Source organism: Oncorhynchus nerka, linkage group LG9b, assembly GCF_034236695.1.
Source record: "Oncorhynchus nerka isolate Pitt River linkage group LG9b, Oner_Uvic_2.0, whole genome shotgun sequence".
NCBI classification, from domain to species: Eukaryota; Metazoa; Chordata; class Actinopteri; order Salmoniformes; family Salmonidae; genus Oncorhynchus; species Oncorhynchus nerka.
In genome coordinates, this window is record NC_088424.1 from 6,001,062 (window position 1) to 6,015,789 (window position 14,728).

The 14,728-nt window shown below is 44.1% G+C and overlaps 1 protein-coding gene across 2 annotated transcripts in view; it reads left to right on the forward strand.

Moving 5' to 3' along the window:
• The window catches only part of ccdc18 (coiled-coil domain containing 18), a 43,974-nt gene extending 30,005 nt beyond the window's left edge, over positions 1 to 13,969 (forward strand). For both annotated transcript variants that reach the window (XM_065013307.1, XM_029642245.2), the window contains exons 17-27: positions 2,942 to 3,084; positions 4,804 to 4,967; positions 5,180 to 5,393; positions 7,475 to 7,574; positions 7,730 to 7,846; positions 8,012 to 8,080; positions 8,468 to 8,608; positions 8,752 to 8,889; positions 9,362 to 9,574; positions 10,654 to 11,382; positions 12,679 to 13,969. In XM_065013307.1, coding sequence (XP_064869379.1) covers positions 2,942 to 3,084; positions 4,804 to 4,967; positions 5,180 to 5,393; positions 7,475 to 7,574; positions 7,730 to 7,846; positions 8,012 to 8,080; positions 8,468 to 8,608; positions 8,752 to 8,889; positions 9,362 to 9,574; positions 10,654 to 11,355 — 2,001 coding nt within the window. In that variant the 3' untranslated portion in view covers positions 11,356 to 11,382; positions 12,679 to 13,969. The remainder of the gene's footprint in view (positions 1 to 2,941; positions 3,085 to 4,803; positions 4,968 to 5,179; positions 5,394 to 7,474; positions 7,575 to 7,729; positions 7,847 to 8,011; positions 8,081 to 8,467; positions 8,609 to 8,751; positions 8,890 to 9,361; positions 9,575 to 10,653; positions 11,383 to 12,678) is intronic.
• The last annotated feature ends 759 nt before the right edge of the window (positions 13,970 to 14,728 follow it).

Here is a 14,728-nt window from a genome sequence, read left to right on the forward strand (position 1 = left end):
GCTTAATGGGGAAAACCGGTTGAAAGTTTCTGTCGGCTGAATGAGCGACACCGGTTGAGCGTTCCTACAGCATTTCCTTCCAGAAACCGTGAGAAAGTTGTCCGGCTGCGGGGACTGTGCCAGGGGATTTATACTACTATCTGTACTTACTGGTGGCACAGACGCTGTTTCATCCTTTCCTACACTGAAATTACCCTTGCCTAACGATTGCGTCTGAAGCTGGGCTTGCAGTACAGCTATCCTCGCCGTAAGGCGAGCACAGCGGCTGCAATTAGAAGGCATCATGTTAATGTTACTACTTAGCTTCGGCTGTTGGAGGTCCTGACGAATCGTGTCCAGATAAAGCGTCCAGAGTGAAAAAGTTGAGGAAAAAATAAATAAATATATGAACGGTAATTAAAAAGTGAAAACCGTAAAGTTGTCAGGTAGCAAAATAGGTTGGCAACAAAACGCACAGCAACTCGAAAACAAGCCTGCCAATTGAGATGGTTTGGGATGAGTCGGACCGCAGAGTGAAGGAAAAGCAGTCAAGAAGTGCTTAGCATATGTGGGAACTCCTTCAAGACTGTTGGAAAAGCATTCCAGGTGAAGCTGGTTGAATTTAAAAAAAAAAAAATATTTCACCTTTTATTTTACCTGGTAGGCCAGTTGAGAACAAGTTCTCATTTACAACTGTGACCTGGCCAGGATAAAGCAAAGCAGTGTGACAAAAACAACACAGAGTTACACATGGGATAAACAAACGTACAGTCATTAACACAATAGAAACATCTGTATACAGTGTGTGTAAATGAAGTAAGGAGGTAAGGCAATAAATAGGTTAATAGTGGCGAAGTAATTACAATTTAGCAATTTACACTGGAGTGATATATGTGCAGATGAGGTTGTGCAAGTAGAAATACTGGTGTGCAAAAGAGCAGGAAAACAAATATGGGGATGGGGTATGTAGTTGGTTGGATGGGCTATTTACAGATGGGCTATGTACAGCTGCAGTGATCGGTAAGCTGCTCTGACAGCTGACGCTTAAAGTTAGTGAGGGTGATGCAGTTGAAGTCGGAAGTTTACATCCACTTAGGTTGGAGTCATTAAAACTTATTTTTCAACCACTCCACAAATGTCTTGTTAACAAACTATAGTTTTGGCAAGTCAGTTAGGACATCTACTTTGTGCATGACAAAAATAATTTATCCAACAATTGTTTAAAGACAGATTATTTAACTTATAATTCACTGTATCACAATTCCAGTGGGTCAGAAGTTTACATACACTAAGTTGACTGTGCCTTTAAACAGCTTGGAAAATTCCAGAAAATGATGTCATGGCTTTAGAAGCTTCTGATAGGCTAATTGACATCATTTGAGTCAATTGGAGGTGTACCTGTAGATGTATTTCAAAGCCTACCTTCAAACTCAGTGCCTCTTTGCTTGACATCATGGGAAAATCAAGAGAAATCAGCCAAGACCTCACAAATTGTTTTTGTATACCTCCACATGTCTGGTTCATCCTTGGGAGCAATTTCCAAACGCCTGAAGGTACCACTATCATCTGCACAAACAATAGTACGCAAGTATAAACACCATGGGACCATGCAGCCATCATACCGCTCAGGAATGAGACTCATTCTGTCTCCTAGAGATGAACGTACTTTGGTGCGAAAAGTGCAAATCAATCCCAGAACAACAGCAAAGGACCTTGTGAAGATGCTGGAGGAAACAGGTACAAAAGTATCTATATCCACAGTAAAACGAGTCCCATATCGACAACCTGAAACTCAGCAAGGAAGAAGCCACTGTTCCAAAACCGCCAGACTACGGTTTGCAACTGCACATGGGAACAAAAATCATACTTTTTGGAGAAATGTTCCCTGGTCTGATGAAACAAAAATGGAACTGTTTGGCCATAATGACCATCGTTATGTTTGAAGGAAAAAGGGGGAGGCTTGCAAGCGGAAGAACACCATCCCAACTGTGAAGCATGGGGGTGGCAGTATCATGTTGTGATGGTGCTTTGCTGCAGGAGGGACTGGTGCACTTCACAAAAAAGATGCTAATCTTGAGGGAGGAAAATTGTGGATATATTGAAGTAACATCTCAAGACATCAGTCAGGAAGTTCAAGCTTGATTCCTAATGGGTCTTCCAAATGGACAAATGACCCCAAGCATTCTTCCAATGTTGTGGCAAAATGGCTTAAGGACAACAAAGTCGAGGTGTTGGAGTGGCCATCACAAAGCCCTGACCTCAATCCCATAGGAAATGTGTGGGCAGAACTGAAAAAGCGTGTTCGAGCAAGGAGGCCGACAAACCTGACTCAGTCACACCATTTCTGCCAAGAGGAATGTGCCAAAATTCACCCAACTTATTGTGGGAAGCCTGTGAAAGGCTACCCAAAACGTTTGACCCAAGTTAAGCAATTGAAAGGCAATGCTACCAAATACTAATTGAGTGTATGTAATCTTCTGACCCGCTGGGGATATGATGAAAGAAATAAAAGCTGAAATAAATCATTCTGTCTGCTATTATTCTGACGTTTCACATTCTTAAAATTAAGTGGTGATCCTAGCTCACCTAAGACAGGGAATTTTTACTAGGATTAAATGTCAGGAATTGTGAAACTGAGTTTAAATGTATTTGGCTAAGGTGTATGTAAACTTCCGACATCAACTGTATAAGTCTCCAACTTTAGTGATTTAGAATGCCAAGAGTGTGCAAAAGCTGTCATCAAGGCAAAGAGTGGCTACTTTGAAGATCTTTAACACTTTTTTGTTTTTTGGTTACTACTACTTACTACATGATTCCATATGTGTTATTTCATAGTTGTGATGTCTCCACTATTATTCTACAATGTAGAAAATGGTAAAAAGATAGGAAAACCCTTGAATGAGTGTAGATGTGTCTGAATTTTTGACTGCTACTGTATAATATGAATGATATTTGTTGCCAGGTGTCTGCATTGGAGCAGGAGGTGGAGCGGGCGCGCTTGTCTCTGGAGGAGGAGCTGAGGAGGAGAGAGGAGGTGGTGCAGGAGGCTGACAAGGAGGTGCAGGAGAAGAGGCGACAGGCTGCACAGCTCTCTGGCTCTGTCACGTAAGACACGACAGAAGATTTTGTATTTATTCCAATTAAGCATTTGTCATTGCTTAGTTTGATATAGAATGCTTCAGTCACACAATTCACTAAATGTGATTGAATTCAGACATTGCACTAACGTCTGATTCGTTAATGAAGCCATTCAAAAAAGCTTATTTGTTTTGCTTACCCCCCAAAACAAACACATTTTTTATGATATCTGAGCCGTTGAAAGATAGTGTCAAATAATTTTCAAGCTTTTGCGCCACGTTGATGCATATCATACTAACTTTGTATGACCTTAAGATAAGACCTCACAAAATCCTCTCCGTGTGTATATTGCAACTGTTCTCTGTCGGTCAGTGGGAGTGGTTGGAGTTCAGGCCAGACCGAGCAGTTCCTGCCCTGTAGCAGAAAGAGAGCGAGGAGGAGAGAAATGTTCCCATCGGCATAGTGCTGACAGAATAAGACAGTCCCATGACTCTAGTGCCTCAACAACCAGGGGGTTTATTGTGTGTGTCTCATCTCCACCCCCCCACCCCCCCACGCGCTCCTCCCTTTGTCAGGGGGTATATATTGGGGGTATATATACACCGCTCCACTCTGAAGCGTTCTCCTTAGAGCGAGAGCTTATTTTAGGGTGGAGTTTAACACTTAATGAGGGAGCATAGCGAAGCATAGAGGAGCACTTTGACTAGGAAAGAACATTGCTTTGTCTATTAAATCACTACTTAGGGAGGATCGATACAGAGATCTTACTCAGAGTTCTAACTCTGGTTACTCAGTTAGCACTCTAGTTCAGGTTACTCAGTTAGTATTCTAGTTCAGGTTACTCAGTTAGTACTGTAGTTCAGGTTACTTAATTAGTATAGTAGTTGTTACTCAGTTAGTACTCTAGTTCAGGTTACTCAGTTAGTACTCTAGTTCAGGTTACTCAGTTAGTACTCTAGTTCAGGTTACTCAGTTAGTACTCTAGTTCAGGTGACTCAGTTAGTACTCTAGTTCAAGTTACTCAGTTAGTACTCTAGTTCAAGTTACTTAGTACTGTAGTTGTTGTTAGTCAGTTAGTACTCTACTTGTTGTTAGTCAGTTAGTACTCTACTTGTTGTTAGTCAGTTAGTACTCTACTCTACTTGTTGTTAGTCAGTTAGTACTCTACTTGTTGTTAGTCAGTTAGTACTCTACTCTACTTGTTGTTAGTCAGTTAGTACTGTTCAGGTTAATCCGTTAGTACTGTTGTTCAGGTTACTCAGTTAGTACTGTAGTTCAGGTTACTCAGTTAGTACTGTAGTTCAGGTTACTCAGTACTTTTCAGGTTAATCAGTTAGTACTCTAGTTATTGTTACTCATTTAGTACTCTAGTTCAGGTTAGTACTCTAGTTCAGGTTACTCAGTTAGTACTCTAGTTATTGTTACTCAGTTAGTACTCTAGTTCAGGTTAGTACTCTAGTTCAGGTTACTCGGTTAGTACTCTAGTTCTGTCCAAGTCATATAGAACCTGAGTTGGCTCCATTTTTTTTTTTTTTTTTGCGGGTAGTGCAGTGGCCTAGGTTGCTGAGAGGATTCCTAATGCGGGCACATTTGTGCACAGTTCGGTAGGGGCCAGATGGAGGGTGTCTAGGATGTGTGTGAGTGCAGGGTGTGAATCTCTGCATGTCATCTGTACATGTATCTTGTCCGTGTTGGCATACAAGTATCCTAACAAGTATCCTAACTGTGTGCGCGTGTGTATTCCAGTCAGCTGTCGTCTGAGATGAATCGGTGTCGTGGGGAGCTGTCATCCATGGAGCAGGAGCTGCAAAGGCTGCGGAAGGACGCCAGCATGAAGTCCTCCCAGCTCAGCTGCATGGAGGAGACCCTGCAGCAGACCCAGGGCCTACTGGAGAAGAAGAATGACGCGGGTAAAACACACTAGGGGGGGGGGGGGGGATTGGAGATTATTTTAGTTTCTGTTCTTTCTTCAATTCTTCATTCAATCAAAGTTGGGGCCAATTTTATTTCGATTTTTCGTGATTACTGTATATATCCGCCACGGTCTGCATTCCACTGACCTCTCTACCACATCTATAGTCATCGTGGAAGCCCTTTCTCCCCTCCTCCCTCCCCCTTGCAGTTGTGGACTTGGAGGAGAAGCTCCACCGCTGCGAGGAGGACAGGCGGAACTCTGTGCAGCGGGCGGAGACTCTGGAGGGACAGCTACAGGGGGTGCGCGGTGAGATGCACGACACCCTAGAGAACCTACAGGAGCTGAGAGAGCTGTTACAGCACACGCAGGTCAGCGCAGACGAACGACAGACATCACTGGAGAAATTGTCGGCCGAGCTCAGGTGAGCCTCTCTCTGCCAACCTCCCGACGGGGGGAGGGGCCTTGACCGGGGTTGTCCATTTGTTGCTCTGCTGAATAGAACACGTCTCCCCTCAAATCTTTAGGAAATGCTTCCTAAACAAAATAAACTCAGAACACATAAATAAAAATCCAAGTAATTTTTGCAGAGCAGTTTTGAAGGTAAAGATATTCATATCATTGAAGAAGCCCTGCCCACACGCCGGAAGTCACACACGCTTTCAATGGACCGTGTAACCATGGCAACCACTGACAGGTCAAGGTCTGTGGATTTGTGTCTGAGACCTCGTTGACGGGCGATTTGGGAAGACTGAAATCAAAAGTCATATGTTTAGACGTTCTTTGGTCAGGTTTAAGAATAATTGATTTTGGGTGACCTTTTTAGTCTTTAACTGTCACATTTGATTATATAATTAGTAAATATAATATATTATGTAATATGTCTAGAAATATATAAGTAAATATTATGTACTGTGCACATTTGTGTTTGTTGAGCATTAGTTGCAATGTTAAATAACGTAACTTTTCTTTGCACTAAAACCTGATGTGAGCTCATCATCAAGAGAATAGGCTAGCTATGTGTAGTTAGGCTCTGGCTGAGCTAGCCTCTGGCTGAGCTAGCCTCTGGCTGAGCTAGCCACTGGCTGACCTAGCCTCTGGCTGACCTAGCCCCTGGCTGAGCTAGCCCCTGCCTGAGCTAGCCTCTGGCTTACCTAGCCCCTGCCTGAGCTAGCCCCTTGCCTGAGCTAGCCCCTGCCTGAGCTAGCCTCTGGCTGACCTAGCCCCTGGCTGAGCTAGCCCCTGGCTGAGCTAGCCTCTGGCTGAGCTAGCCCCTGGCTGAGCTAGCCCCTGGCTGACCTAGCCCCTGGCTGAGCTAGCCTCTGGCTGAGCTAGCCTCTGGCTGACCTAGCCCCTGGCTGAGCTAGCCCCTGGCTGAGCTAGCCCCTTGCCTGAGCTAGCCCCTGCCTGAGCTAGCCTCTGGCTGAGCTAGCCTCTGGCTGACCTAGCCCCTGGCTGACCTAGCCCCTGGCTGAGCTAGCCCCTGGCTGAGCTAGCCTCTGGCTGAGCTAGCCTCTGGCTGACCTAGCCCCTGGCTGAGCTAGCCTCTGGCTGAGCTAGCCCCTGGCTGAGCTAGCCTCTGGCATTCATAATATGTATCATGCTCTTATTATTTTGTTGAAATGTATTATTTTCATAATAAATTGTGTATTGTTTTGAGGTTTTGTTGCAGTCAGTGAACAAACTGCAGTTTACTTTGGTGGCACACACACACGGCCCACACGGATACCAAGCACCCACGGGACTCATAAAACGATTCGTAAAATGATTTTATTCACATGATCTCTTTGTGTAAATAGGAACACAGAACAGGAGTTATAATATCACTCGTATCTGTCTGCTATGGATTAAAACCCTCCATCTGACACCAACCAGTTCATTTCTGGTGAACATCTTTGTTAAATACACAATTGTCCCCCACCCAACATGCCACCAGCCAATATGACGGTGTCACAAACTGTCTAAGGGCACGTTCTAATTAGGTGAATGTAATGGCTAGGTATTATTGTGAAGCTTTGACAGTTTTACAAGTGGATTATCTCTCACTGTCATTCAAACATATAACAGGAACAGTAACACCTGATCTGTAAACCCTATTGAGCAGCTACATTGCTGAACCTCAACCACTGATGCAATATAATTCAAGAAATGTATGTAAAAGTAAAGGCCTAAAAAAAGAAAGTATGTTTGGGGGGGGGTCATTTTGAGCAAGGCACTGCGCAGAATCACCCGTCTTGACCACACAATGAGTAGTTATTTGGGATGCAAGGGGATTTTCACATCAACTACATTGAAGTCTAAACCACTGATCTCAAACACGCACAATATCGCTGCGTTAGTCTCAAGTAGTTTTCCTTTGAGTCCCGTGTGTGTGTGTGTGTGTGTGTGTGTGTGAAACAAAATGCCTGCTACACAGCTGCGATCAGCTGTTGAGATCTTCTGTGTGAAATAGGACATGCCCCTGGTGTACAGTGATTTCACTGTGTGTGTGCGTGTGCACTGCAGGGAAAGCCAGAGGGAGTTGGAGGAGAGGAACCACGAGGTGTTGGACATGGACACAGCATTGAAGGAGAGACAGGGGGAGCTCCAGCAGAGAGCACAGCTGGTACGTACACACACACACACACACACTAAACGGAGGCAACATTTCATGGCGTGCCATATGAGGTTTATTCCACTTGAATATGGTCATAGTCTTTAATGAGTGGAATGCGAAGAAATCCAGAGCTTCTCTCATATGCGTGTCTCCCTCTTCCTCAGCTGGGCCAGTTGGACGTGGCCATCAGAGACCATAAGGTGGAGATGGACAAGAAGGTTCAGGCCCTACAGCAGACTCTGGACCAGAGAGAGGGAGAGGTCAAAGCCCGAGACAAACGGGTAAAAGGCCCCATTACACACACACCTCTATTCTTCCATCTGTGTAATTCAATTCATTTGTTGCCCCTGGAAAAGCATATTCCCGTTAGAAGTACTCTCCGTTCTGCTATAGTGTTATAGCTGAAGTACTGTAGTTGACTATCGCCTCATGTTTTGCCTCCCCAGGTGGCGTTTTTGAGTGAGAGGTTAGACCTGCTAAAGGCACAACTACAAGGGAAGGAGGATTCCGAGAAGGTATGGTGGGATGAGGCGATGAATGGATCTGTTGATAGATGGAGGCTTAAGTTGAAGTACGGAAAGATGGGTAATACTTATGGTATCATTATTCTCATGGAGGGACAGATAGATGGTTGAACAGAGAAGTTAAATAAATACCACCGACAGCATTCAACTTAGAAGCTATAGCAATTGGCAAGATGTCTCTGGATCGATAACCTCATAATGGACTATCATGCATTGTTCAGTGTTCCCTTTCCGGGAACCTTTTTGAATGAACCACAGAATGAACCCTAAACTATCTTAATGTCTATTTGGAGTAATCCATAAAGTAAATGCTCTAAAAAAATCTATGGACTGACCGTCTAGACTCCGTCTGATTTAACCTTTGACCTTTTGCTCCAGGACTCTCTGGAGCAGGGCCAGAACCTGCGTGTGTGTCAGGAGGAGCTGCAGAGAACAACGCAAGAGCTGCGGGACACACAGACTCGCTGCGAGAGCCTGACCGAAGAGCTGGACAGCATCACTCAACATGCCAGGGAAAAGGTGAAACCTTCATTTGGTTGTCTGTAAATGCCCAATAAATCCATGTATTCTTGCTGTTTATCCATAATAACAAATTGTGGTATTTCTGTTCATTCTTCTATGGCCAGATGATGACCTTAACTGTGTTGTTGGGTCTCATATAGGAGGCGCAGGTGAGGAGTCTAGAGGAGAAGCTGTCTGCCAGGGAGGGCCGCTGGGTCCAGGGGGAAGCCAGACTGCAAGTCACCATCTCCTCCCTACAGCAGGAGCTGGAGCAGGAGAGGGAACAGCACAGCAAGGAGGTACAACGGGGCCCCAGGAACTGTGGATGTCTATGCAGCCTCTGTCCATCTCTGTCTGTTCATTTGGCTGTCTCTTTCTCTCTCACACGCACACTCCCATCTTCCTCTTTCGCCACTGTTCTTCCGTTTCTGTCGTCCTCTACTGCAGGGTTCTTCTACGAGGTCCGAAGCCTGCTGTTTTTCTGTTCCCACCTGATAATTAGTATCACCCACCTGGTGTCTCATGTGAACAATGGGGGGGAGAGACGCAGTGGAACTGGCTTCGAGGTCCAGAGTTGAGTTTTTGAGGGCACTACTGTATATATCACCTCATCAATCTCTTCCCCAGTCCCTCTTTCACTTCTTTGTTTCTCGTCATTTCCCTAATCGCCAGTCCTTTTACACATGCAATAACTGCTAAAGTTCCTACAGTACGCGCTTCTAACTTCGCTCTCCTCCTTCCTTCCTCCTTTCTCTGTTGCCCCTCCCCCAGCTCTACTCCCTGCAGCAGACGCGGGGCCAGCTCCTGAAGGTGTCGGAGCAGATGAGCTGCAGCCTGCGGAGCTCCCAGGAGCACCTGGCCTCCAGACTGCAGCAGAGCCAGCTGCAGCTAGAGCAGACCAGGGCCCAGGCGGCCCACCTGCAGGCCCAGCTCCACGCCACCCAGACCAGCCTGCAGAGCGCCCGCGAGGCCCTGCTCATCAAGGTAGAGTACCGTAGGCCTGGGACTGGGCTAGTGAAAGTGTCCCCCCCCCCTCCCCTTACTGGGCATGAACATATACTCCAGTTTCATTGTGCTGTCTTCCTATTTTTAGAGAGAAAAAATTGCCTCATTCTACAAGGTATTAAGAAATGGTGAAGGAGTCAGGGCAGCTTCTATTCAAATGTGATTAGGGTCCCCTGGGAAACACTGACCAACACTTTGGTTCCTAGATTTAAAAATTCAATTCTTCTGGTGCGCCTTTATTTCATTTGATGTTATTAACTATTGGCCTAGCTGATTTTTACCTCATTTACCTCAGTTTTACCTCAGTTTTACCTCATTGTCAGTAACCAGGTTTCTATCCATCCATTTCATGCGGATGAATGACCTGACGTATAAAAGAAGTCACAACAGGCCATTTATAATGAAAATGTCCTAATGTTGACAGAATAAAATCCGCTGGACAAGGAGAATTTGGATTTGGAAATGGATTATGCGACAATTTGCGGTGGAAACACATTTATACACAAATATTCATATGATAACCATCATATCGAAGTAAACTTGGAGTCACGCAATGATATGTTACGTTGTAGGTCTACCACCATGACGTGGAAAAGCATTCAACGTTAATAGGCAGGTTAAATGAGTTATGATGCATTTCACATGGTTCAGTGCACGGTGATCATGCACATTTTCATTAAATATCGAAGGTAGACCATTATTTGAATGCTTGTGACATGATGATAGGTGATTGGCTGCCAATTATCAAATAAAATGACCTCACCATATAACCTGCCCCTTGTCTAGAGAGCATGCCTCAAAACCAGATTGGGCAAATTTGCTATTTATCCCAACAGTTTGTGTCACAAAACCATCGGTAGAGTTGAAAATGTGACGAAAAGTTAAACTTCTGTTGTTTTTGTTTTGTTTTTTTATTCGGAAATTACGCGTGAAAGTGCTTTTAATGTGACCTACGTTGTCACACACAGCCTTTTATCCGCAACAAGTCAGGTTGATGGAAACACCTCTGGTGGAAAAAATAAATCCTACTGAATGACTGACTCTTCTCATCCCTTCAGGAGTCCGAAGTCACCCGCCTACAGGCCAGAATTTCCAGTCTGGAGAGAGCTACAGAGCTCCACCACGCCACGTTCCACCTTCACCCAGAGATCACCCTGCCCTCATCCCCTCCGCCCCCTCACACACACCACCATTCTCCCCCACACACTCACTCATGCACCCACTCTCCTCATAAACACACCTGCTTCTCCCCACCCACTCACACCCACTCCCCTCACAAACTCTCCCACCCTTCTCCACCACCCACTCACTCTCACACCCGTTCCCCTTCACCCCACCACATACAACACCACTCCCCTCCTCGCCCACCTCAAACCCACACTCCAGACTGGCCCGTGGAGGGCAGCAGTGTGGACTCCTCCCTTGATCTCCCTCAGAACCTGAAGGCCACGTTACGGGAAGCCCTGGGTCAGCACCTCCCCTGGGACACCTCCTTCATGTCCCCCACACCGTACCAGCCTGACCACAGCTGGCAGGGCCTCAGCCGACTGGAGGCCACCTCTGCCTCAGACCTCTCCTTCAACCCCCTCACCTACATGGTGGACAAAATGTCGGAGGAGAGGGAGGAGAGAGAGTCCCCCCTCAGGCAGGAGACCCAGGAGGAGATGGACATGAGCTCCCTGACGGGCATGCTGAGTTTTGTCAACCAGACGCTGGCCCTGCAGGAGGACCCGTCCCTCTGTGGCTCCGCGGGCCTCTGAGAGGCTGAGCACACCCTCACACTGCAGGTTAGCATGAGCAACTCTCTCTGGGGTACGAAGGATGAAACGAGGTGGTACACGTAGCTGTAGTTTTAGCATTGGCAATGTGTAATTGTGGTGATTTGATGAAATGGTTGGTGCTTGTTTAATGGCTTTTGTATAGGTAGTTGAGAGCCGGCTGCCTCTCTTAACAAAAAAACGTTGTAAACAGACCGAAAACTGTGGCTCACCTTACACACTCACACACACACACAAGGATCTCTCAAATAATGACACACCTGCTGTTAAAAGCGGTTCCTTTAATAATTAGGTCAGAGGCCTGTATTCAAACATCCACTCAATTAACTAACCAAACAGGATACAGAACCGATTAGGGAAGAGGTGCAATTGACGGAGTATCACGTTATTCGGAACCCACGTGGTTCTCAGGGGCAGGCCTGGCGGTTTTGACTAACAGAAGTGACTTTTCGTAGCAGGTTAGGAGAATTAACGTGGCAGGTTCGGCAAATTGGTTAAGGTTAGAGAAAGGGTTAGCTAAAATGCTAAAATTGTCCTCAACGCGGCTTGAACATATCCAGCTCCATCCAGACCAGCACCGAGAACACCCTACGTGGCGACAGGGGTCCAGGTGAGTCGCGGGACGACATCGATATTAAAAATAAAAAAAACATTTTCGGGATAGGAGAACATTTTCAGTGTGAACTTAAAACGACTAAAACTATGTAGCAAAGATAATGGACCTATACATTTTTCAATAATGGCCTACAATCTTTGAGAATTTACAATCCGCAAAATAAAAGCTAGACAATTTAGCCCCCATTTCATGTTGTAATGTTTTGTGCGTGAGAACGCCAGCCATGCCAAAATACATAGCAATTTCCAAACCAATTTCCTACAATTCTATCTTTTTTTTTCTTATTCTTTGATCTCTGTGTCTAAAAAACAAAAAAAATACCGCTCAACCCTTATGGTAGGTCGCGACTCACGACACCTCAATTGGTGGGTCACAAAGCAAAAATGTTTGGGAACCCCTGCCCTACGTTTCCAACGATGCAATTCTGTGCAATTGACATTGTAGCTATAGTATTAATTGCATGGAATGATGAATGGTTCAAATGAAAGGGATTCTGCATACAACTTGGTTTATCCAATAAATAAGCAAAAAATACATTAACTAAACAATGTCCTTGTAGTGAAGAGCTCACCCCTTCGCAATAGTATAGTAATGCTGTTTTACGTTTAGGCTCTAATCAACAGAATTATTTTCTCCCACAATGGACACCTCTGTTATTTCACTAATCCTTATCGGTCTTTCATTTTCAGGGGGACCTTTAAAGATGGTGGATGCTGATCTACGGGGGAACGTATGATAGTGGGACCCATTTAGACTTTTGAAGACTTAATGTGTGGTTTTGTTTTGTTTGTGTGTTTGTGAATGAAGCATCAGGCCACACTACTGTCTGGTAGGAATTGGTTTCATTACATTTCACTCCAGCTCAGGCTTGCCCTGTATATGGCTGCCAAGGTTCATGCTCTTTTACCTAGACACATGTTATGTATATACAGTGAGCTCCAAAAGTATTGGGATATTGATACATTTGTTGTTGTTTTGGCTCTGTACTCCAGCACTTTGGATTTAGAAACGATACAATGACTGTGAAGTTAGTGCAGACTGTCAGCTTTAATTTGAGGCTATTTTCATCCATATCGGGGGAACCGTTGAAAAATTTACAGCACTTTTTGGACGTAGTCTCACCATTTTTGGGGAACAAATGTATTGGGACAAATTCACTTATGTGTATTGAAGTAGTCAAAAGTTTAGTATTTGGTCCCATATTCCTAGCACGCAATGATTACATATACTATGATTACGGATAGTCCTGAATGATTCGTGACTAATGATGAGTGAGAGACAGATGCACAAATATCATACCCCGAAGACATGCTAAGCTCTCACCATTACAATAACGGGAGGTTAGTAGTTTTTTGGGGCAGGGGGAGGTATGATATTTGTGCGTCTAACTTTCTCACTCGTCATTATTTAGAATTCATTCAGGAATATCCGTAATCATGGTAGCATCCACATTAATGTACAAGTGTTTAGAAACATTTGATTTCTATTTACAATAAAAGTGACTCCAAAATGACAATACATTATTTACCATTAACTTCTATTGGGCACAAAATAATCTGAAACCAACAGCAAATGCACTCAACAAGCTTGATGTAGTCAGTGCATGCAAGGAATATGGGACCAAATACTAAATGTTTAACTACTTTAATACACATATAAGTGAATTTGTCTCTATACTTTTGGTCCCCTAACACGGGGGGACTGTGTACAAAAAGTGCTGTAATTTCTGAACGGTTCACCCGATGTGGGTGAAAATAGCCTCATGTTAAAGCAGACCGTCTGCCCTTTAACGTCATAGTCATTCTATAATTTCCAATCCAAAGTGCTGGAATACAGAGCCATAACAACAACAAAAAATGTCACTGTCCCAATACTTTTAGAGCTAACTGTATATCTTTTAAGTATAAATGTGTATGGTATCTATTTTCAATCTGAATTCAATTAAATCATTTTTAGTAAAATACATTTTTGATATTTAAATATGACTTCTTGTGTGAAATGGGGCTCCTCATTTTATTTTAACAAAAGAAAATGCACTTAAAAAAAAAAAACTGAACTTCCCTTTGATGCTTTTGGAACTTGCAAGGCCCAACTAAGAATTTGTGGTCTAGACGGTGGTCATGTTGGAACAAAATGACAGCCCGACTTGCTGCATTTGATTGGGCGCCCAGAGGGGATTTAAATAACAAGAATAAAAGTTGTGTAGAATTAGTATTTTTAGCATCCCAAACTCTTGTGGATAAGCCAATTGTCAAATGTTCAATACTCAAGTTAGAGTTGATGGAAAGTTCAAACTAGAGAAAAATAATATTTTCGCTAACAAGATTGTAAGCTACGTTATTGTGATTTTTCTGTGCTCAACACATGCCCACCAATTGAATACATATGATACTCCTAGTTATTTCTTTACAAAGAGGGAAAAAATGGGATTTTACTGAATTAAAATTCCACTGATGATAGGGGACCTATGAAATGTATAATTGACATTTACAAGCCTAATGAATTGCAGCAGAGTAACATCAATGTCATGACAAGCCAAAAGGAAACACAACCGATACCGCTACACGAAACACAATGCTTGGTGTACAAATGTGGGTTTGGAATTTGGACAGTCTGCCTTTGTGTCTGTGTGTTTGTCTGCCTGTATGTGTTGCCTGCCTGTGCCATTTGTTTCTGAAGGTTACTGGAAAAATTCCATTTTTTTTCTCTCTGTGTGTGTGGGTGGGGGCGTAATGTTTG